General features: G+C 43.6%; 1 protein-coding gene across 8 annotated transcripts in view; it reads right to left on the bottom strand.

The window, feature by feature from the left end:
• Positions 1-21,967, bottom strand: part of SGMS1 (sphingomyelin synthase 1) — a 277,512-nt gene that overhangs the window by 20,996 nt on the left and 234,549 nt on the right. For all 8 annotated transcript variants that reach the window (XM_071221223.1, XM_045197750.3, XM_053922520.2 and 5 more), the window contains 2 exons: positions 18,082-18,930; positions 1,724-1,841 (listed from right to left, as the gene is read on the bottom strand). In XM_071221223.1, the coding sequence (XP_071077324.1) occupies positions 1,724-1,841; positions 18,082-18,704 (741 nt within the window). In that variant the 5' untranslated portion in view covers positions 18,705-18,930. The remainder of the gene's footprint in view (positions 1-1,723; positions 1,842-18,081; positions 18,931-21,967) is intronic.

Below are 21,967 nucleotides of genomic sequence, written 5' to 3'. Positions count from 1 at the left end.
GTTTGGGTTTCGTTTTGGCACGCACTTCCTGCTATTGCCTCTGCCTTTACCAAGAAAACCCACAGGCTATTTTTCAGTCGTAAACCCACAGGCTATTTTTCAGTCGTGGATCTTGGTTAGATATGCTGATGACTCAGGCTGACTCTACGTTCCAGCACTAACCGAGCCTGAGCTGGCTGGCAACTACGTGAAGCTGCAGAGGTCCTGAGAAGAAACAAGGCTTGAGTCGGGAGAAAGGCTACCCAGCATGATGCTGGGTCCACCTTCAACGTGTGCTTGGCCAGAACTCACATCTAGCTTAAACTGGTGTGACGTGTTCAGCGATGGAGAAATTTCCCAATGCACAGGCAGGCTTTTTTTAAGGAGTTGAACTAAACTCAGGCCAAGTATCCCAAACAGTCAGCCTACTACCAAGAACATATTATTTAACAAGCCAGCCTTCCAGCAAGAATCTGTATCACTGGATCCTCAGTGATAACAAGGTATTTCCTGTAACCCAGGAGCTCCAACACAAGTGCTTGAGAGCTTCTATAGAGAATAAAGGAAATGTGAGGCTGGCTTCTTTGGAAGGGCGAAGACAGAGCAACACGGGAGGCACGAGGAGTAGGACTGCTGATACAGACCCGGCACCTGGGGAATGTTCGTTCTTTATGATGGCTTCTCCAGAGTTACGAAAACAGTTTGTAGAAGGACGGAAGGAGTCAAACAAGAAACCTGCTACCTCTCTGAGCACATACATAAATCCAAGAGAGAGGGACCACAGTGAGCAAAGAACTGAAAGGAATTCAAAGTTTCAAATGATAAAAACACCATTTTAAAAATCCAAAGTCAATTTTTCAGGCCTCTTCCAGGGTTCTAGAAGAGAAAAAAAAAATCTTTTCTGGAAGGAACAGAAGTCCAAATGGATGAACCTGAAAGGGTGCAATGCACAGAAATGATTTCACACACACTAAAGTATTCCATATTTCTTCCCAGCCAAAGCAAGGAAACCAGTCCTTCTACTTGTTGCATTAAAGAGCTTTAATGTAGGTAAACATTTGTAAAACCAAATATTCTAATTATTTCGTGAAGTTCCAATGATCTCAAGTTACAATTAACCCAAGGCAAAGGTTAGAGGTAGGGAATGTTATGTGACCCTGATGGAAAGGTAGAGACCAGAAGAGAACACTGAAGTCTGTTTCGAAGAAAGGCTTCTAGCCTACTAGAGAAGATGAGCACATTCCGCAAACTCTACCCCCGGAGAGCAGGGATCTTGTTTGGGTGGGTGGAAAATGCAAGGAGACAGGAACAGTATCTCTTGCTCTGCTGTTACAGATTACCACCAATGGGATTCATAGAAAGAAGGAAAAAATATCATTTCAAACCGAATTTTCCATCTAAGAGAGGGAAAAGCCATCTAAAAGCTTATGGATCTGTGTCAAGGGAACAAATGATATTTTAAAAATTTGGCAGTAAACCAAAGAGCTACACCCACACACAAAGCTTAACTGCTTCCAGCCAACTGACTAGACCACATATTTCCCCAGCTGGGAAGCACTGGCAGGGTTCCGATATTCTGCGAAGGGTGGGGCGGCCTAGTCATATCGCTCAGTCCTGTTCCCAGATGAGGGTGGAGGGACCTGACTGTACTCTAAAGAAATTTTCATCTTTGGCCTAAGTCAAAGGACCCCTGAGCAAGATGAGAAACAAGCAAAACGGGAAATTACAGTGAGGAATGGTTTACCTTCGGAGAGCAGTTGAAATGCATACCAGGTACTGGGAGTGTAGTTACATACATTGTAATACACCGATACAGGTACAGCGTGCCAACTATGCAGAAAAATCTTCTGCTAATAATAGACCTAGAAAAAGGGAAAAACAGGGCAGACACTCAGTCACGAAATTCCGCAGGTTCATTTAAGTTTTCAAAAACCCAATAAAACAAACAAACCCCCAAAACTACTTGAGAGCTTGAAATCAGAATAACTATAAGTTAATGGCAGGTTAAAGTGAGAATTTTGAGAAAGATGTGATGGGGTTTTTTGAATGTTATCTTGCCAATAGAGTTTCAAACATTCTATATTGCTATTCATTAGGCTTCGTGAGGCCTTAAACTTGAGTTGACATTCAACTGATGTATTAAGAGGGGCCCACTCTGACTGGTGAGAGCCCACTTGGTACCTATGGATAAACATTCAAAGAGTGTCTTTTCCGTCATTAGAGGGGAGAGAGTCACAAAATCAGAATGACATTAAAATGAGAGTTCAAAACCTTTCTGAAATTTAATGAGCCAATGACATTGAACAATTTTATCTGTATGCCTCAGACACTGATTCTCTTAGCTGATCTCTGAGGAAGCATGATGTCAAAAAAAAAAAAAGCATTCTGAATGACAGGGTGCAACCCCCACCGCCCTCTCTGTTTACTGTGTGGCCCGCCGATATGCTACCGGCATTTCTGAGTCTTAGTTCCCTAACTGTACACCGGATACAACAACATTAGAGAAACGTATGAAAGATCCCTGCCCCCCACACACGAAGGTAGCCATCAAATGTGCAGTTTATGTGGTGAATAACAAAATCAGCGAGACTCAGGAAAAGTTCTTTTCCATTTCAAACTGATCAGTGGTTCTAATGAAATTATTTGATAGGTACACGTGGACATATACATTGAGTTTGATAACTGCTCCTAATAACAAATCCACATGCCGAGGTTTACTTTGATTGCACTACAAACGTCAGTGAACGCTTTGACGAGAACGTTTCTTCCCCCTGTGCGTCCATCCTGCCTCAGCAACCACAGGCCAGGATCACAGGCCTGTGGGTCTCCGCCTTCTCAACTTGGGGAGTTCAAATTTCTCCTTGGCCTGGGGCAACGTGAGCTAAATATGCACAAACATTTTAGAAGCAGTGGACAGGCTCTCCTCTGAGGATATGAAGCATCTGATCACACTCTACAGTTGTATAGTGCAGCTCTACTTTTATGCTGGATAGATGTTCCTAGTCAAGTGTGGTAGCTCGAAGAGAATTTGTATCATTTATATTTTTTGTTTTAATAAAAGGAGTGAAGTGATATGCCACCTGTGCAATTAAAAACTAACTTAAAAATAACCCATGCAATTATATTAGCATTTCATTCATGACTGCACAGTTCCCGTAAGTCAATTATTTAGGGCATATGGGCGCAGTCTGAGTGTTTTGTCTCCATTTCAGAAACGGGGTTACAACTGCTTACCATGGAGACCATCTTATTTCCTTTTAGAAAGCTCTGTATTCCACCTCCAAGGAGGAGAATTTACTCAGCATAAAGCTGCCTTATAAAGATATGTGCCTCTAATTTCAAGCATGATGAAAGCACATTACAATTAAACAAGAAAAAGAAGGACAGTACTAGAGAATACTACTAGCCCATAAATGTCTTAACAAGAATACTTGAAATACAAAAGTTAATTTTAAATTGGAAGATGTAATGGCCATTTTCCTTAAAAAGAAAACGTCCTCTCCAGCCATGATCACACAGTAATTACCTGTGATTTCACTTGAACTATACAAGAAACATCTAAGACAGAAACGTGCTGAGTTCAGGTCTATTCACCTCTTAGAGGAAGAAACACCAGCAAATGACTGCCAGCACTCAATGCTGGCCAAGAACACCATCTTAAAAACATTCTGCCTGCCTGTTTCACGACACACGAAGACACATACACACACACACAAACAGCTCACACCAATAACTATTTCCATATTTCAAACCTGAATGACATGAGTAGTAGTGAAAGGATTTGGAATTAATGGAGAATGAGGTAGATTAAAAAATGACAAAGAATAAAGAAGACAAATCTTTTTACAAAAGAACTGTAAAGCAACAAACATTGGAGAGTCAGTCACATTTACTATTGGACTTGAAGAAATCAAACGACTTCATCCCTGTGAACTCGTCCATGCTAACAACAAACAAGGTGATAAACCGGAAGTGGTTGTTTATGAAAATCTCCTGATCTTTGGCATTTACTCTTTTTGAAATTAAGCTTAGAATATCTTCAGTGCATAATGTTAAACAAGGATCACCTAACATAAATTTTAAAAAGCAGGATACACAAGTGTTTCAAGAATTATATGCAGTAAAGATGTTTATTTTATTAACCAAAGAATTTCCCACATTAGAATTCTTACTTAATGGTTTAAAAAGTTCAATATGTGTTTTGTTTTTTAATATTTAAAGTGATTAAAATGAGAGATCCCAGGGGCAGGACTGCCTGACTGCAGGCGACACTACGAAACCCTCACAATGACCGAGGAAGAGCTTCTCCCGGAACTGCTGGAAGCTGGGGCCCCTGAAGCTTACCCTGCCTTGCAGCCAGTGCCACCTGTCCCCAAGGCAGCCCGGGGAAGGTGCCCCCACCTCCCTACACACACCTCAAGCGCATCTGTCCAAATGCCCTGACCGGAGAAGCCCACCTACCTGTCCTGTCGCTGCTACAGGGACCCTTTCGACCACATAGAGACCCTTTTGTTAAAAATAAATGCAACAACCACAAAAAGCCATAGAAGCAATGTTAACGAGATATGACTAGAGATTAAACGAACGCCAAAAATAGGATGCAGGTTGTAATTCTCAAAGCACAGTGGTGCTCTTCTCATATGGGACACATCTCCCTTCATGTTAAGAGAGAAGTCGGGTGCCCATCTGCTCACACTCTGCAGTGACTACCACCCCACAGACCCTTGTATTCGGTCCCAGTTATCTATTCTCCTTCCAAGCATTTGAGTGACAGGCTCATCTCTACTTTTTCTGACAGAAGGGAAAAAGGTACTTGTTAAATGTGATTAAAAAGAAGAATGAATAAAAGTGTCAGTACTTTACACATAATTGTTAAGACTTGCTAGAACAGTATGTTATGTCCCCTACAGGTGACTTTAATTTTATTATTTTTATTTTTTAAATACCCTTATTTAAAAAGGAAAAAGTATTCAGAAACTGATTAAATATTACCAAAATCAGACTTAAAACAGTAGCCCTACACCATTTTTGGCATTTGGTACGCCAACCTCAAATTCCAAAAGAAGAAAAGCAGTGGAAGAAATGAATATACTACAAAGTAACATTAAAATATTAGAACATTATTTTGTTATCTGTCTCATCTAATCCATAGCCAGCACATATAACAACGGATTCAGTGCTCACAACTGGTCTGCGAGCTCTTTGTGGAAGAATTTGGCCTATAGAATCAAGTGAGTCCTGAAACACAGCAGCAGAATTCAGCAACGTCCCCCAGCTGTAAGAGGATTGAGAAGCAAGAGAGCACACCTAACACAGAATCGGGGAGGCCCACGTCTCTGGAGCAAAGCGAGGCCAGTGTGTTTCAGGTCCCTGTTTCAGGTCTCTGCTTCGCAGTTCCAGTTTAAGCAACGTGGACAAGGCATCCCTGAGCTTATCTTCAGACAAATGCTAGCTCCACCAGTAACCGAGACCTGCTTGGAGACCTGGACCATCTCAATTAGTTACCTTGGAAATTAGTCTCCTCACCAGCAAAAGGAGGAAAAGGATACCTCTTTCTTATGAATCAGAGAAATGCTGCTGAGGTATTTCCCCTGGGTGTTATTGATAGCTACAGTTTTGCCAAGTTTCTCTTAGATGCCAAGCTCTGTGCCCTTTAATTCTTACAACCTGCAAAGCGTGACTGTGGTCTGTATTTTACAGATGGGGAAACTGGTTCAGAGTTTAAGTTGAAATATAAATTATTACACAAGACAAAAAGATTCAAAAAATTGCTTCAAATTGTGTAAGAAATCCCAATTTTATTTTGACACTACGCCGCTGTATATCTATAGGTTAACAAACATGTATCACATTTAAATTAAGTTCCAAAATCTATTTAACTTGGATTTTTCACTACATATGTTATATTTCATGTTGATGAAGAACTCTATAAAGTAAGCATTCTGATAATAATTTAACAGCTATACTAGTTACTAAAATACTGAAAAACCCTTCTAGACAGCCAACATTAAGTACATACTGTTTTCCATTACTGTCTGCACGGTTGGCGCCCAGTGCAATTTGCTCACCACCTCTCGCCCCCAGGTTTAATAAGTCACTCTGAACTGTTGACCCTTCTCAAATCCTGTCTCCCCTGAACTTCCACAACGACCTTCCACCTGTTCTCCCTAATTCCGCTTCTGTCCGCTAAAGTCCACTCCAGCCAGAATCATCTTATTTGAAACAGTGAAAGAATGTGTCCCCTTTCAAACTTTCCAGTGGCTGACAAGTGTATCTTGAATGAAATCCAAATCCTGTACCAAGCTTAGGGGGCCCCAGGTACTCTGGCTGCCCCTCCTCAGCCTCACTCCTGCTGCTCGCCCCATCACTCTAGAATCCAGCTGCAGTCGGGTGCCTTTGCTGCTCTTTGAACATGCCATGCAAAGTCCCTCCTGCCTCAGGTAGGACCTTTGTGACAGCCGTTCCCTCAGCCTGGACTCCTAGGACAATGCCTGTCGTTCAGGTCTCTGAGAGGCCACCTACTCTAAAGAAGTTTCCTGGGGCTCTCTTCCTCACCTTCCTGTTTAAGTTTCTTCATAGCCCTACTCTTCAGTCCGACCGACATTCTGTTGAAGCCACCTGCAAAGAGTGAGTGTCTTACCTCTGCTTTCCTCCCTGTGGTCCACAGGTGGCAAACACAAGGCCCGCGGGTCGAATCCGGCCCTCCACCTTGTTTTATCTGGCCCTCCACCTTGTTTTATCTGGCAGCAGCGCCAAGCTCTCCCTTAACTGTTAAGGAGTAGTTACATTTATACAGTCCTAAAATTACATTTGGTCCTTTGAAGGCAACCTCAAGGCTGATGTGGCCGCCCATGAAAATGAGTTTGACACCCCTGCTTTAATCCCTTGGATTCCCTGGGTCATTGACAACTACCCACCACTGTCTACTGAAGTTTTAAACCCCCAGGACTCCCGTCTACATGACCCCAAGCTATCTCATTTGTCTCATCTTACAGACCTGAATCCCACTGCCCTGGGCAAAAGGAGCTGCTCATTGTTCTCTAATACACCAGTATTTTGCTTTTGGCAGCAAATACCCTGCCCTGGCCTCTCCCATTTGCCATCTGCTATAATCTATCCATATAGTCCATCTCCAATACCGTGTTTGCATGGAGCCTCCCAATGTCCCCAACTAGACAGCAACACTTCATTCTCCAAATCATTTCCCAACTTTGTTTCTATTTTATGGCATTTTTAATGGTGAGGCTGGCATTACCATTCCAAACAGAGGGTCTCACTACTTCTATTGGAGGCAGGTCTTAGCAAAGATGCCCCTCGGTCATCTTGTAGTCCCAGTGAGCCTTAGGATGGTACCCGTGATCCTGGCAATACCACACAGTTCTGTGCTAGAGAGCTTCGCTTCTTACTCCTTCTGATAATCCTCACCTGCTTCTTTCCTTAAATGTTTGCCCTTCAAACGCTCCATACATCTGCCAGAATTAACCTGCCCTATCCTTCACGCTGCGTCTTTTTTGTATTTACATTTTAACTTACAACACTTGCTGAGATTGCAACATTCATTCATCAGACTTGGACTATACACTCTGGAGACTAGACTGTGAGTTCTGCTGTCTTTCTCCTTTTCCTCCCATCTCCACACTGCCCTTTCTACCCATCACAGGAGTCTCAACTGCTCCAGGTGGTCAGTCATGGAAACCCAGGCTGAATTCGGTATTTCAGGAAAGGGAATCCCAAGGCAAGGTTTGGAAAACAAATGAAAGGAAAAGAGTAAGTGCTGTAAAAGAAAGAGAAAAGGAAAAGTATATTATATGCTCTCCTAGGAGACCTGTAATTCATTCACTGTTTCCTGCTTACCCACACAGGGCAGACAGTACCCAACTGTGAATCAGAGAATGAGACCCACCCATGCACCCAGCCCAGAAATGTGCCTGTACATGCACAGAGCCTCTCTGCCTTTCAAAAATCTAACTCAAAGCGATTTTCCATCTTCCGTGTTAATCATTTTAACCACATTTCTATCTTATTAGCCCATTTCACAGACAGAAAAAAGAAGGTGTAAAGAGCTTGAGTACTAAGCATGGGGCTGTAGAGTTAGTCAGTGAGAGAGCCACACAAAACCTAGGTGTCCAGACTTTCAATTAGCTACTCTTCACTAAATGGCCAAGTTTAAAAAAGGCAGTGGCTGCCCTGGCTGGTGTGGCTCAGTGGATTGAGTGCTGGCCTGAGAACCAAAGGGTGACCTGTTCAATTTCCAGTCAGGGCACATGCCTGTGTTGTATGCCAGGTCCCCATTAGGGGGCGCTTGAGAGGCAACCACACATTGATGTTTCTCTCCCTTCTTCCCCTCTCACTAAAAATAAAATAAATAAAACCTTTTTTAAAAAGGCAGTGGCTTAGATTCGTCTTCTAAGCTCCACGTAAAAGATCTGCAATATTTTGCAATAGTTGATTACGTTTTGGAAATTATCTATACTGGTTTAGGGAATTTTCAAAGTACAGATCACATTATATAAAATGATCTCTGCTCAACTGACCTTTGAAAAAATATTATTCCCTGGGTTAAACATAGATGGTAACATGAGGTAAGGAAACAATGTTACTTTATAAGATCTGAAAGACAGAATCAATATGATCTACCTGAGATAGTTACAAAGAATTAAAATCAAGTATCATCCACAAACTGCTACTTATGTATGTACGGAACAAAAGGAGTTATATTTCTTGTTGGTATTTTAGGGTATTAACAAAAATAACATACGCATGTATGTGTATATACATACACATGTGTATGGACATGCATGTGTGTATATATGACACAAATATATATGACACAATGCAAATACGAACATGTTTACTATGATCCTTCCTCATTCCTTCCCTTCATCAAAACTCACCTACTTTGAATCAGCCTTAGGGGCTTGTTCAGTCACAGCTAGTAGAACTGAACAATTAATATTTGCTCTTGGGTTAAGGGATTAGCCTTAAAAGTAACACATTCTTGTTGTTAACAGGTTTCTAAAAACATAATAAGCATATATACCACCAGCAGTAGCTAACATTTATTAAATTCTAGGCACAATAACTAGCAACACTCAAAAACATTAACTACTGCTACTTTTATTTATTTATTCCAATAACGAAACTATGTGTGCGGGCATTATTCTGGGCACTGTGAACAGAAGAGACAAAAAGCCTGCCTCGCGGTGCTTATATTTTAGTGGCAAAGGCAGACATTGACAAGATAAAAAAGTAAAATATAGAGCAAGTTAGATACGTGCTGAAGGGTAAAATGAAGTGGGAGTGCCCTTTGGGCTAAGTCAGTCGGTCAGAGAAAGTGTCCCTGTGCAGGAGGGGTTAACCATGGGGATGTCTGTGGGGGAAGATCCCACATTTGAGGCTGGCACGTGTGGTGGTTTGCTGACCAGCTAGGGGGCCGAGGAGTGGCAGGGATGAGGACACGGGTCTGGGAGGAAATAGGGCCGGGTCTGCTGGGGTCTCCCTGCTCGCTATGAGAACTTGTGCCTTAAAGCTACATGAGGGGGAGAAGACTGACACCTTACTCTAACAGCGATACACACTGGCCGCCAAGTTGACAAGCGACTTGAAGCAAGAACACAAACAGAGCAACCAGGAGGAGCTTCCTGCAAAAACCCACATGAGAGACGATGGTGGTTAGACCTAGGGTAGCGACGGAGGTAGTGAGAAGTGGTGGGATTGACAGCCAGACCACATGTCAGGTGGAAGCAAACTGCAAGAACAAAACCAAGGCGTTTGGCCTGAGAGCCAGGAAGAACAGAGACACTGCTTACTGAGATGGGGGGGGCCGGCGGGGGGCAGGTCTGGGCACCAGGAGGATGCCAAGGACTCAGTCAAGTGCTCTGCACATACTAGCTCCCTCGGTCCTCACAACAACGTTGAGACAGACTATTTTATCATTCCCATCTTGTAGGGGAGGAAACAAGGCCATTAAGCAACTTGACCCAATTCTCTCAGGATCTTAAACTAGTAAGATTTGCAGTGCATGCTTAAGTGCTGACTGGCTGGCGGGGACAGATATGGTGACTTCTAAATCAGATCTCAAATAATTAAACAGACAGCCAGGCTGGTTTTTGTTTTTCTTTTAAGAGGGGGAGAGATAACCCTTGAGCATGCTACCAACTGGAAGGCAAACATGATACCATGTACAAGTACACACGGGTATCAGTCATGAACACATGAGCACACAGAGAAGTATCGAAAGGGGTATGAACCCGAACACCACCAATTACCACGTATCCTTGGCCACATGTTAAGTAGTTTATTTTTTTCTTCTTGTTTACCTTTGTCTTCGAATACGCCTACAAGCAAGAAGAATTACTTAGTTTTCTTTGGTGTTATAAATAAAAATTAACTCACAAAAACTAATTTATGGCAGCCATGCATTTTTTGGCTGCCTTCCTTATAGTATTTATGGTAATTTAAAAGCCAAAATGCAGGAATTACTAAATTTAGGGTGAATCTATTTTCCCTACAATCCCTAGGGTTACACTAATATTTAGGTCTTGGGACCTAACCCAGTAAAATTAGAAAAGGGGAAAGCAGGTAAGATCGATCACCCATGAGCTAATGTGAGGATAAGAAGTGGACACAGTCTGGGACTTAATCTGTCATCTAGTCCCTAGAGTGACTGTTCTTTCCCACTCCAAATAATGCCACTGGTAAAGGAGGTGAGGCAGAGGCCTGCAAAACCTCACGGGTCCAAACTGTACGGGGATGGGACTGGGCGGGTCCCCAGGAACACACAGTTTTAACGGGATATGAGAAAACTTACTAGAAACCGAGAGCACACGCGTGAGGTTGGGCACTCCTGGTCAGCGGTCTTCAGCAGAAAACTGTGACTGGAGATTTTCTAAATTGGTAGTGAGGAGGGCCCAGGCCACACCTAGGAAGTTACAGCAGTCAGTCGGGACAGAGCAAGGTCCATTTTCTGCACACTATGGTGGGACGTAAGATGTGATAGCTCTCAGGGTTGGCAGGTCCCGCGTGTGCCCCGGAGGGCACATGACACATAAACCTTACGGTGAAACACTGAACTGATCTGCCTATGCACATTCTACCTGTCCTGTGCCCACGGAATCTATGCTACTGTATCTGCTAAGAAAACACTTTTCCAGAGGGCTTGTTATACCAGGGCCCAGACAGGATCTGTTTCTACATTGGATTTATACTAAAGTGCCTTCCATTCCCAAAATATGCCATGTGGAACCCTGGGCAAGTCAACAGCTTCTCTGAGTCTCAGTCATCTTCACTGAGAGAGAGAATAACTACTTATTTTGAGGGCGATTGGATCAAATGCTACAATGCATGTAAAAAAAATTCTTGTTACTCAAATATCAGCTGTGTGGAATCTGCCGTTTGAATAGGATGACAGTGATTGTTGATAACAGGGATGAAAGCAGCGGAAGAAAACAGACTTTGACTAAGCACATAACAGATGCAGCTACATGTAGAGGGAGGAGGGCAAGAAATGCTCCTGGACTCTCATCTCGCTTTATTGCTGGAGAGGAGTATGACAGCTTATCAACCAATTAAATAATGGGAAAGATGCTCCCAAAAGCTGCAATAACACGTGGAATTTTTATCCTCATGAGTTTTATACTTGGATAGAGTTTGAACAACACACACTTTTAAAAACTGAGATGTAGCCCTGGTCAGGTAGCTCGACTGGTTGGACGAGCATTGTTCTGATATACCAAGGTTGCAGGTTTGATCCCTGGTCAGAGCACATACAAGAAGCAACCAAAGAATGCATCAATAACTGAAACAACAAAAAGTAATGTCTCTCTCTCAAATAAATTAAAAAAAAAAAAAAAAAGAATGAGACAGCCCTGGCTGTGGTGGCTCAGTGGATTGAGTGCCAGCCTGCACACCAAAGGGTCGCAGGTTCGATTCCTGGTCAGGGCACATGCCTGGGTTGTGGGCCAGGTCCCTAGTTGGGGGTACATGACAGACAACTGCACATTCATGTATCTCTCCCTGCCTTTCTCCCTCATTTCCCCTCTCTCTGAAAATAAATAAATAAAATCTTTAAAATAAATTTAAAAAACTGAGAGACGTTACAATGAGAACAAACAAATTCCTCAGAAGATAACCTTTCTGCAGCTTTGCTTTTTTGCTTGCTTCTGCATTCTTACCATCCAGTCTTCAATAATTCTTGATACATAACTTAAAGATGCCCTGAAGCTCCACTAGAGACGAGCCTTGTGGTCCCCAGTACGAGGTCGATTTGTAATAAAATGAACCTGCCTAAAAAAAGGCTCTTCTGGAACTTGCAAAATAAATTCTATTGAATAGTAACCTGGAGAGACCTGTTTCTTATCAAATGCTCTATACCAAGAGCTTTTAAGAACTTTACTTAGTCACAACCATCAAAGACTTAAAAACAATTGGAAAAATGTTGACAATAACTGTGGTTATTAACTACCTTGGGGAGTAGAAGAGGAAAGAGATAAGTATGTTGATCCAATCAGGTTAATGTGAAAAGAAGAGCTGATATAATTACAAGGGGGTAAAATGAAAGATAAATGTTAGTGGAGAGTCTAGTCTGCTGAATAAAACAAAACCCCAAAATAATCAAGTTATCAGCTAGAGCAGCAGTCCCCAATCAGCAGAGGATTATGTCCTTGGAAATCAGATTCCATTCAGAGAGGAGAGCTAAATGCTGTACGTAAACTTGCTCATGTGGGCAGATATCCACCTGACAAACGAGGCCCCCATATCCAGAGCATTTACCAAAGGTTAAAATACAAAAGACATCTTTTCCTAAGAGGTCTTCGCAGATGCCATACATGCTGCTGCCAAACGTGTGAAAAGCCCGGTCCTCTCAGAGTGTAGCCCAGAAAAGCCACACTGGAAAACTGTATCTGTTCCTTTCAGTGGGGCGGACGAAGCTCCTAGAACCGCTGCAAATACAGATGTCCTGACGTGTCCTCAGCAGGATCTGCCAACACCATTTCCCTTCTCCAGGTCTTTCGCTTTCAGCAGGGAAGCAATTTTCAAGAACCTGCTCAGTGACCATTCCACCGGTCTCTCTGTAACTCTACAAGACTGCTCATGCCGGAATGTTCTACCTTGTGTCCAATGCCTCAGCCACTAAGCTCTCTGCACTCCACCCCATAACCTAACTAGCTGATGGCTCCTTTTCTTTTTCTCCAAATCTTCTCCCCGCCAATGGGCCACTATATCCTGCAACACGAATTCATCCCACACAATCCGCCCCCTCAACTGAGTTGCGGTACTTCTTTTAGGCAAATGTCTGATCCAAAAAAAAAAAAAAGGCCATGGTAGAAAACACATACCAGGATATACGCATGACATGGCTTTGCTCTGAAGTCGAATACATTCAAGCAAAGTTGTGAGAGCTCCCAAGTTAGTGAACTCTATCTCCTCATTAAATCATTAAATTCTGTATAAAATTCAGGGATTCACAAGGAGACCCAAAAACCTCGCATGGGAGAGGTACCACCACGGAATGCTATAAAAGATAAGTAGCTCTAAATGCAACAGAAACTGTAACTTCTACAGAGGTCATCTCTTCCCACCACCCCGGCACCAAATGTCTTCACTGGCCAAATGTTAACTGAGCCTAAGCTGCGATCATGTAGTTCCTGGACTACAGCAACAGCGTCCTGACCAGGCCCCTGCTTCCACCCGTGTTCCCCTCTTCTCTACACAGCAATCGGAGTCACTTTCTAAAATTCAAAGCTGTTCATATTCTTCTCTAAGGACTTACATCTCACTCGGAACAAAATACGAACTCTTTATCTGTGGCTGACGAGGCCTATCCAATCCACTGTCCACACCTTGTGACCTCCTGTGTCACCCTTTCCTCTGGCTCACTTTGCCACATGGTCCCTTAGCTGTTCTCAAGTAAGTCTCTGGGACTCTGGGACTCTGCCATTGCTCGGTTTCCTGCCTGGGCTGCTCTGGCCCCAAACACCTGCGTGGTCTCTGCCCTCATGTGTTTCAGGTGTCTGCTCAACTGCCACCTCATTAGAGGCCTCTTCTGATCCCCCTATCTAAAATACCACCCTGCCCCACTATCCCCGGCACCTCCTAACCTATTATAGGTCTCACTTTCCTTCATTTCCCTGATTATTACCAGGTACCGTATATCCATTTGTTTGCTGTTGGCTTAGCCTGGCCAGAAGGTAAGCTCCATGAGGCATCCGGGCCTCTGTTCACTGTAGCACCACCAGGGTCCACAACAGAGCCTGGACACAGAGGGCTGCTCAGGAAATACAAGCTGAATGAACAAGTGAGCCCTAAGTGAGCAATTTCTCTGTGTCAGGCTCTGTTCAGGGCAGTGGGACATACAGATGAATGACGGGTAGGATCCCATCTTTTCCATTGAGGAACTTACAATGTAGCAGCAAAGGAGACATACATGAGAAACAGAATGGAGGGTGATATGAGCTTCAAGCGGTCGAGGGAAACTGTGGAGTGAAGTAGCTACGGATGAGATAGGCCAGATCAGGGCCAGATCCTGAAAACCCCGAGCTTCATGCTAAGGAGTTGGGACTCCATCTGAGGACCCATTATACATCACTAAGTAGGAGTGGAAAGAGCTAATAAATCTGAAATTAGAACTGATTGGACTTAGCATTTGTATAAAAGGAACTGAGAAGTTCTAGGTTTCTAGGAAATGCCACTGCCTACACAGAAGAGTAAGTTGGAAGGAAAAGATGACAAATCTGGTGTGAGGCCAAGTGGAGTTTTAGGGCCTACGAGCACCATCCTAAGTCATAATGGCTTCATCAGTGGCGAGAACACCCTTGACTCAGAAGTTCTACAATTCTGCTCCTTGGCCTTCCTCTTTGCCAGCTGTTTACAATGTCCTACTAGCCACACGTGTATCACACAGAGGTGCCACGTGTTAGCTGTGATTTAGCCATGCATGAGAAGTCCTTACCAAGTCTGTAAGTTTAACACAGTCTTTATCATGCTGTTTTAAAACAAGGGATACCTGTTTTGCAGTGAAGTCTGACACAAATGCAGAGATTTCCCAGGACTTTTTCCTAGTCAGTGGCTTGAAAGTCCAACTCTAAATGGGGAGACAACATTATTTACAGTTTTAAAAATCACAAAGTTCTCAAAGACAGGCATTACCGTTGCTTTCCACTTTGCATGGTCATGGAAATTCCACGTGGATATATGTATATATATATGAACATATATACACATAGACATGAGGCAGTGATGTTAAGAATGAAGGGAGGCAAAAAAAATTAAGTGCAAAAACGAAGCTTATGTTTACCAGTAAAGGACCAGTGCAGACAACAGAAGGACAGACCCGGATGTCACCCTGTTCCAAAGTCCACACCAAGCTTCCCTAGCACCTCAAACACCTGGCCAAAGGCGCTGCTGCTGGGAGGCGTTGCCCAAATCCCAGCGAGCTCATCTCTCAGTAAGTCGTCCTCTACCGTTTCTGATTCTATAGCCTCTGAGTCTCCTCGAAAAAGTAGAAAATACAGAAGCAAGAAGGAACAGGCTGATTTTTTAAAGGGCTCCAAACAGGGATTACTGGCCAAACAGGTTTAACTGGGAGGAGTCTTGTGCAATGTGCCTCCTAAGTAGCAAACCTCCTGGTGGACGCTGGGAAAAGGGTCGAGACTCAGAAGGGTCAAGAAGAAAAGGAGGGAGAGGTGACCTTTCTGTTTAACACAGTATTTCATAACCAGAAGTCTCCATTTCCCCACCACACTGGGTAAACAGAAGTGCTATGTTGCAAGAAGGCATCTCCGACACGAGCGAGCATTTCAGTCTTTTCTGCAAGAGCTGGGAGAGGCAGCCTGTCAATACCCACGGCATCCGTCCTCTTTCCTCTTACATGGCTGGGGTGCCACACACACTGAAGAGGGGTTTCCAGAGGGTGCATGGGAAATGAGGGCTATGCCCCAGTGGAAGGACAAGGGGTGGGATGCTCAGGGTTGTCGTGACAACAGAAGGCTTCCACTGCCCATGGCCCTACCCCATCAGCATGGAAACCAGAGAGAGGACTTCAGAGAATGCCAAGTTATTTACATGTCTTCAGGACAAAAAGACAAAAAAATTTTTTAAAAAGCTCTGCAGGTAATAATATTTGGCCCATTCAATCATGTTAAAATAAAATAAAGCAGAGTTGTACAGAGCAATAGAAATCATCTACTCTAAGGGGCTCTCATTTTATCTGTGAGAAAAGCCAGGTTCCTGAGCTTGAGTCACCCACAGCAGCCAGCATGTTAGGGCCATGGCTGGGGTGGGAATCCAGGCTGCCTGTGTCCTAGCACTGGGTTACCTTTGTCCAGGGCAGAAAATCCACTGGTTTGCTGCTACTGAATAATGTAAATATACAAGTGACAACGGCATTTGCAGTAAGTACCAGTATAACAGGAAATTAGAAAGCTTAAAGCAAAACAGATATGTGGAAAAGTCCCTACTGAGAGAAATATAAACAGTAATATAGTGTAAAGAAATTAGCCCTATGGTTAGGACACTTCTTTAGAATAAGAATTATTTAAAAGTCACAGGGTTGTGAAAGATTTGGACTCATACGTGGTTTAACTTAATCAAAGTTATATTCTGGGTCAGTAAATTATTTGCCTGCATATAAAAATTATGCTAAAAAACCAGAAGAAAAACTCCCATAAACAAAACAACAAACATTAGGAAAAACTGAGAATACATAAGTTAGTTGACTTTGACTCTTTATAGAAGAAAATACTGGCATTTTTTTCTAATGTGCTTTAGAAAAAAAAGAAGTTTAGAAGTTAAAAGTCAAAAACAGAAACTAAAGTTTGGCAGCCAAAAGAATGTAATTAATAAATTCAAAGCATCTCACATTCTAAAGCTTATTGCTATCTATTTAGCCTCTTAAAACTACAGCAAACCCAAAAAGGTCTTCCATCAAATCAAATGCAGCCCAGATCACCATTTCTATTTCAAATTCAGCTACAAGTCTAGGATTGCCAAGCCAGCCCAAAAATAAACACTGGCCACTTAAACAACTTCCTTTACACAAATTAAGAAAGAGAGTTCTGGCAAAGTCAGGAATTGCTTTTATTTCCGTTTGCAGATATATAATTTATAAGGTGAAAAAACAGTCCTTATGAACATTACTAGGAAAATACTCATCATTTCTGTCCAAGTTCTGCATAAACTCTCTCTACATTTTGTTTTCCAGATTTAAGACGATTTCCACAATACTGAACCATACTGTGGGTTATGAAAAAGTCACTACAGAGACACTCAGTGCCTTAACAAACCAGTTTCCAACTCCCAAGCATGGAAGCTGTAAAGATGTTCCAGGAACAGGAAAATCAGACAGTGGTGATGAGGGCACACGGGTGTTTTGTTTGCTACTCAGCACAAACAAACAGCTTGCCTGAGGGGTTATGTTGAGTTTAGAGCTAGGGATATGAAAGCCACTTTAGATCCTCTGGAAACTGAAAGAAGGTGCCTATTAAAAACCCTGAGAAATGTGAATGGAATAGCCACATACTGCTTTAGTGGCCACACATTGTAGATGGCCAAAAGCCACGAGGTCCGTCTGCACTGCACCTGCCTAAACAAAGTCACTCCCTGAGGGTAGTGTTTTCCCAGCAGCCCAAGCCACTCTGGAATAGCTGTTCTGAGTTCTACACTTGAAACCTCCTTAAATGCTAAGGTTCCAGATGTCTGACTCTGCTTGGGAAAAGCTATAGAGCCATTCATAGTGCTTAGGCCAACTGTCCAGAGTTTACTGATGGGTTAGTCCCACCGACAGTGGGCGGTTTATCTGTGGTTCCACAGCCTATATATACTCTCTGAAGGTGTCTGAGGGTTTCCTGCGAAGTGAAAATGGAACGGCATCTCTCACAATCCTGCTCACCGTTCTGTAACCAATCTTGTGTGAAACAGGCAATACACATGGCATTTTCTTAAAGCTGCCAGAGCTTTAGTTGGTTATGTGGTTTCAAAAAAAGGTGGGGGAACAATATGCTTTGATTCCACTGCTTCATAAATTTCCTTCCCAAACAATGAGTATGAAACGTGTGCAGTGCAAACTCTGCAATCACCGAGTCTGAGAGCTTCTGCTTTACTTACTTGTATTTTAAGAGCAGCCACTGAATTAACCAGAGTCCTACAAGGATCATGCCGTTAATTTCACAGATAGAAAAGGCCCACTGCACCCGGTTAAAATGGTCAAAAAATGTGTCCGGTAGTGGAGGCTGCTTCTCCTTAGGAGGTACACGTTCGTGGACGACCGAAATCATCACTGTGGTGAGAATAAAACAGGAAAGTGCATAAAGAAAGGCCAGAAAAGTCTTGCCCCACTCCATGGGGTACTGGGAGCGCTCCAGTTCTGGCATGGGGATCTTTATCATCTCCTTCCTATACCCATTTGGCATCCCGTTGGGTTTGACCTTTATGCTGAAGCTGCCGTCAGGTGTGGGGGCACCTGTGCCAATGCTCAGGTGCCCGTTGGCATGGCCGTTCTTGTGTTCTTCCATGTGGTGCTCCATTTTCAGGGTCTCTATCATGTCCAAGAGCCGCTGCCCGTTGTCGGAGGAGACTCGGCACAAGGGGGGTTTTGTGAAATCCTCCAGGGTTAGGTTGATCAAGTCCCGGCCTGTGAAGTGCTCCAGAGGCTCGCAATATTCTGGCATAGCACTCTCCAGCAGCCAGTCTGCCACCTGCTTGGGTGACCAGTACACCACCTCCTTCATTGTACTGGCAGACAGCAAGCAGTCCCCAGCTTGCTCTCGGCAGGTCAGCAGTCACCGTTCCTACAGAGCAGGACGCGGACCCTCCAAGGCGTGCTCATCCTGTCAGGCCTCATGACAGACTTGGGTGGCAAGAGGGTCGGGGCAGTTTTTAAACACCTCATGCAGTTGTCCAGGGTTTGAGTCCCCAAGCATTCATTCAGCTCATTTTCCAACAAGATTCTTCCTTCTGTGGAGACAAGAGAGAAACTCAAGATATTGGTACTTCCAAATCAATTCCCTCAAAATGTAAAAACCTTAATATGCAGAAAGGAAACGGAAAACCAGTTGTTGATAAAGTCTAGTTTCCAAATGTGTATTAGTTAGAGGGACCACTGGCTAGTCTTCCCTGAAAGAGCATTACAGGGACCTGCCAGCGGATAAAGTCAGAAGGGAAATGTTTCCCAGCCTCCTCGATGGTGTATTTTCTAAGAAAAAATTCGACAGTGCTCTGGACACCGTTCAGCGCGGATCAGTGATTCTTTTGAGCTTCCTGGGGTAATGTGAAGGACATGGCAAGTGTGCATAATCTACCATTCTACCTGGTGAAGAATGTTTTAAAAGATACACACCACAGTAACTTAACAGATACCACAGAAATGTTGAGCTCCAAGGTAATCCGGTCCGACAATTTATATTCTTTCAAAGAAAAATAAAATAATCCCTTTTCCAAAATGCGCTTGTACCCCCAAGTCTATAAAAAAGTTACAGGCGCAGCTGCTTGGGTTGGAAGGAAGGTGGAGTTTTCCTGTGGGCCAGGCTTCCCCCTGCTCTTCTATTGGACCCCTCTATCCCAGCACACAGAGCGTTTTGTGGAATCCCACAGTTTTAAAATCAATGACCTGATTCAACTCCCTCATTTATAAATTTGGAAACTAAGTTCCAGGAAGGACAAGGAGCTTGCCCATGGTCAAGTAGAAGCTGCACTGAAGAGCTATAAATTTCTACGTCCTAAAGTTCAATGTACTGTTTATTATGTGGCAAGAACCAGTTCACATCTGCAGGGGAGATTCGAAAAGCAGGATTGAAAATTTTGTAAATGTATGTGAGTGTAAATATACATTTAAATAGAAATAATATATCTACTCTTATTTAAACACAACAATGTTTAAAGAACGTAACACTGCATAAAACAACTGGGAAGTGCACACATCACATATTGACCGAAATTGAACTTGATGACTGGCCTTGGGGCGTTGTCTGCTTTCTCTCACCCATTTTTCTCTACATTTTTCTCTAATAAGCATGTCTTACTTTTGTAACAGTCGTTTAAAATTAAAAGCAAGTGTAGGAACTAAAGATTTTTTTACCCTGAAGCTGCCTTTTTTTTTTTTTTTTTTTTTTTTTGGTTATTGTTTTTAGGCTGTTTATTAAGAAACAAGCCTTGGAATGAACCTTTGATCCTCTGCTCAAGAGATTCACACAGGGGAACCTGCTTCGGGAATGAAATCCTGGCATGTTCACCTTGGTCTAACCTGAATTAAGTGTGATAATTAGAAAGGCTTCCAGGCTCTGTTAGCTACATGGCCCCTGTGTCCCATTGCTTCTGAGTTGCTAGCAAGGATTTGCCCGCCCTGTGTGTTCCCCTCTTCCTTAAGTACCTGTACATTGCCCACTCTCACTTCCGAAATCTAGGACGCCCTCCCCGCCACTTTTTCCCTTTGTCCAAAATGTCTTATCTACCCCATTCGCCTCACTGTCTTGGGAGGTTTTGTGCCTATGTGAATTCCCCATGCAAAGGTAGTAAAAACTTGATGTTCTTCTGTTAATCTGTTAATGTGATTATTAGCCTAGCCTAGAAGAATTTAGAAAGTGAGAATAAAAAATATTGTTTCCAGCCCCCACACAAGGAAAGTTAAAAATAATTACTTAGCTCTATCACAAAACCTGGTGGGGAATGTACCATGGCCTCTGGCCAAAGGCAGACCTCAGTTCGACTCTCGGCATGTCCCACGCACAACCCTTAGGGGAGCTCCAGCTCATTCATCTGTAAAATGGGTAGAGTCAAATGTCTCCCTGACACAGTGGCTGTTGGTACGTGAAAAAGCAAATGTGGATGCTGATGATGCATAACTTAGCACTGACAGGGTTCTGTGGTGCCCACATCCTTTTTTCCCTTTCTTAAATTTTCTATCATCTGGGACACCTCCTGCCCACTCAGCCTCACTGCGAAAACACCCCGCCCACCAGAGGGCTAACTTGTTTTCCCTCAAATGATGGATGTTGCATTAACTGCAAAAACACTTGCACAGATTTGCAGATTAAGAGCTAGACATTACTGATGGCAGAATTTCCCTAAATGTGTTTTGTGGAATAATAATCTGATAAAATGCTACATGCTTTAAAAAAAAAAAAAATCCCAGGCAGCCTGGGACCCGCGTGCTGAGATCTCCCCAATGACAGCAGCGCACGCCAGCAGGGTAACGCCCCAGGAAATCCTCCAGCAACGGAACTGTTTCCCCAGATTTCTCAAAATGACCTCAGTAAGACTCTCTCACCCCCACCCCCTTTCTCCCCAGTACCTCCTGTTAGCTCCCTATGTGGCACCTGTGGCACAACCAAGACCTAAACTCAGGTCTCCTGATTGGAAAGTCCAAACTCATCTCTACTGAACCCCCGAATCTGACTGTGGAGTAACGACGGACAGTGTGTCTGCTACCGATCTCCCACTCCAAATACCAACCAGTCAAATGGCAGGAAACTTAAAAGATATTCCGGACCTTGCAAAAGGGTGTGCCGCTCCCTCTTCTGAGCATCCGCGGCGCTGTGCGCCTTCCCTACGGCACTGCCTCGTGGGCAAGCGGCTGCCTAGACACCCCAGGCACCCGTGAGCGGCTGCGCCAGGGCTCCAGTCTGAAGCACCCACACCTCCCATTCCCAGGGCTCAGCCTGTGCTCGATCAATACCGCCCAGTAACTCCAGAAACGGGCCTGACACGGTTTAGTGGAAAATGAAGCTGCAGAAAATGCCTTGCTTTAAAACAACCTGCGTAGTCGGGCAGAATCAGGCGGGCACTCTCTGGAGAAAAACGTGAAACCAAAGAGAATCTCTGACCGCTTCAGAACCACTGCAGAGGCCCGTCACTAGCACTGCCCAGAGTGCCAAGAACACAGACACACGAATGGGAGTCCTGGCAGAAGGGCCTGTAGGCTTCTCCCCAAATACTTCTCAGTAGAGTCAGGGTAGCAGCCAAGGGAACCCTCAACATCTTGAAGTGAAAAAACTCT

Source organism: Desmodus rotundus, chromosome 4 (assembly GCF_022682495.2).
Source record: "Desmodus rotundus isolate HL8 chromosome 4, HLdesRot8A.1, whole genome shotgun sequence".
NCBI lineage: Eukaryota > Metazoa > Chordata > Mammalia > Chiroptera > Phyllostomidae > Desmodus > Desmodus rotundus.
The sequence above is the reverse complement of the archived record's forward strand: the minus strand, read 5'-3'. Positions and strand labels throughout refer to the sequence as shown.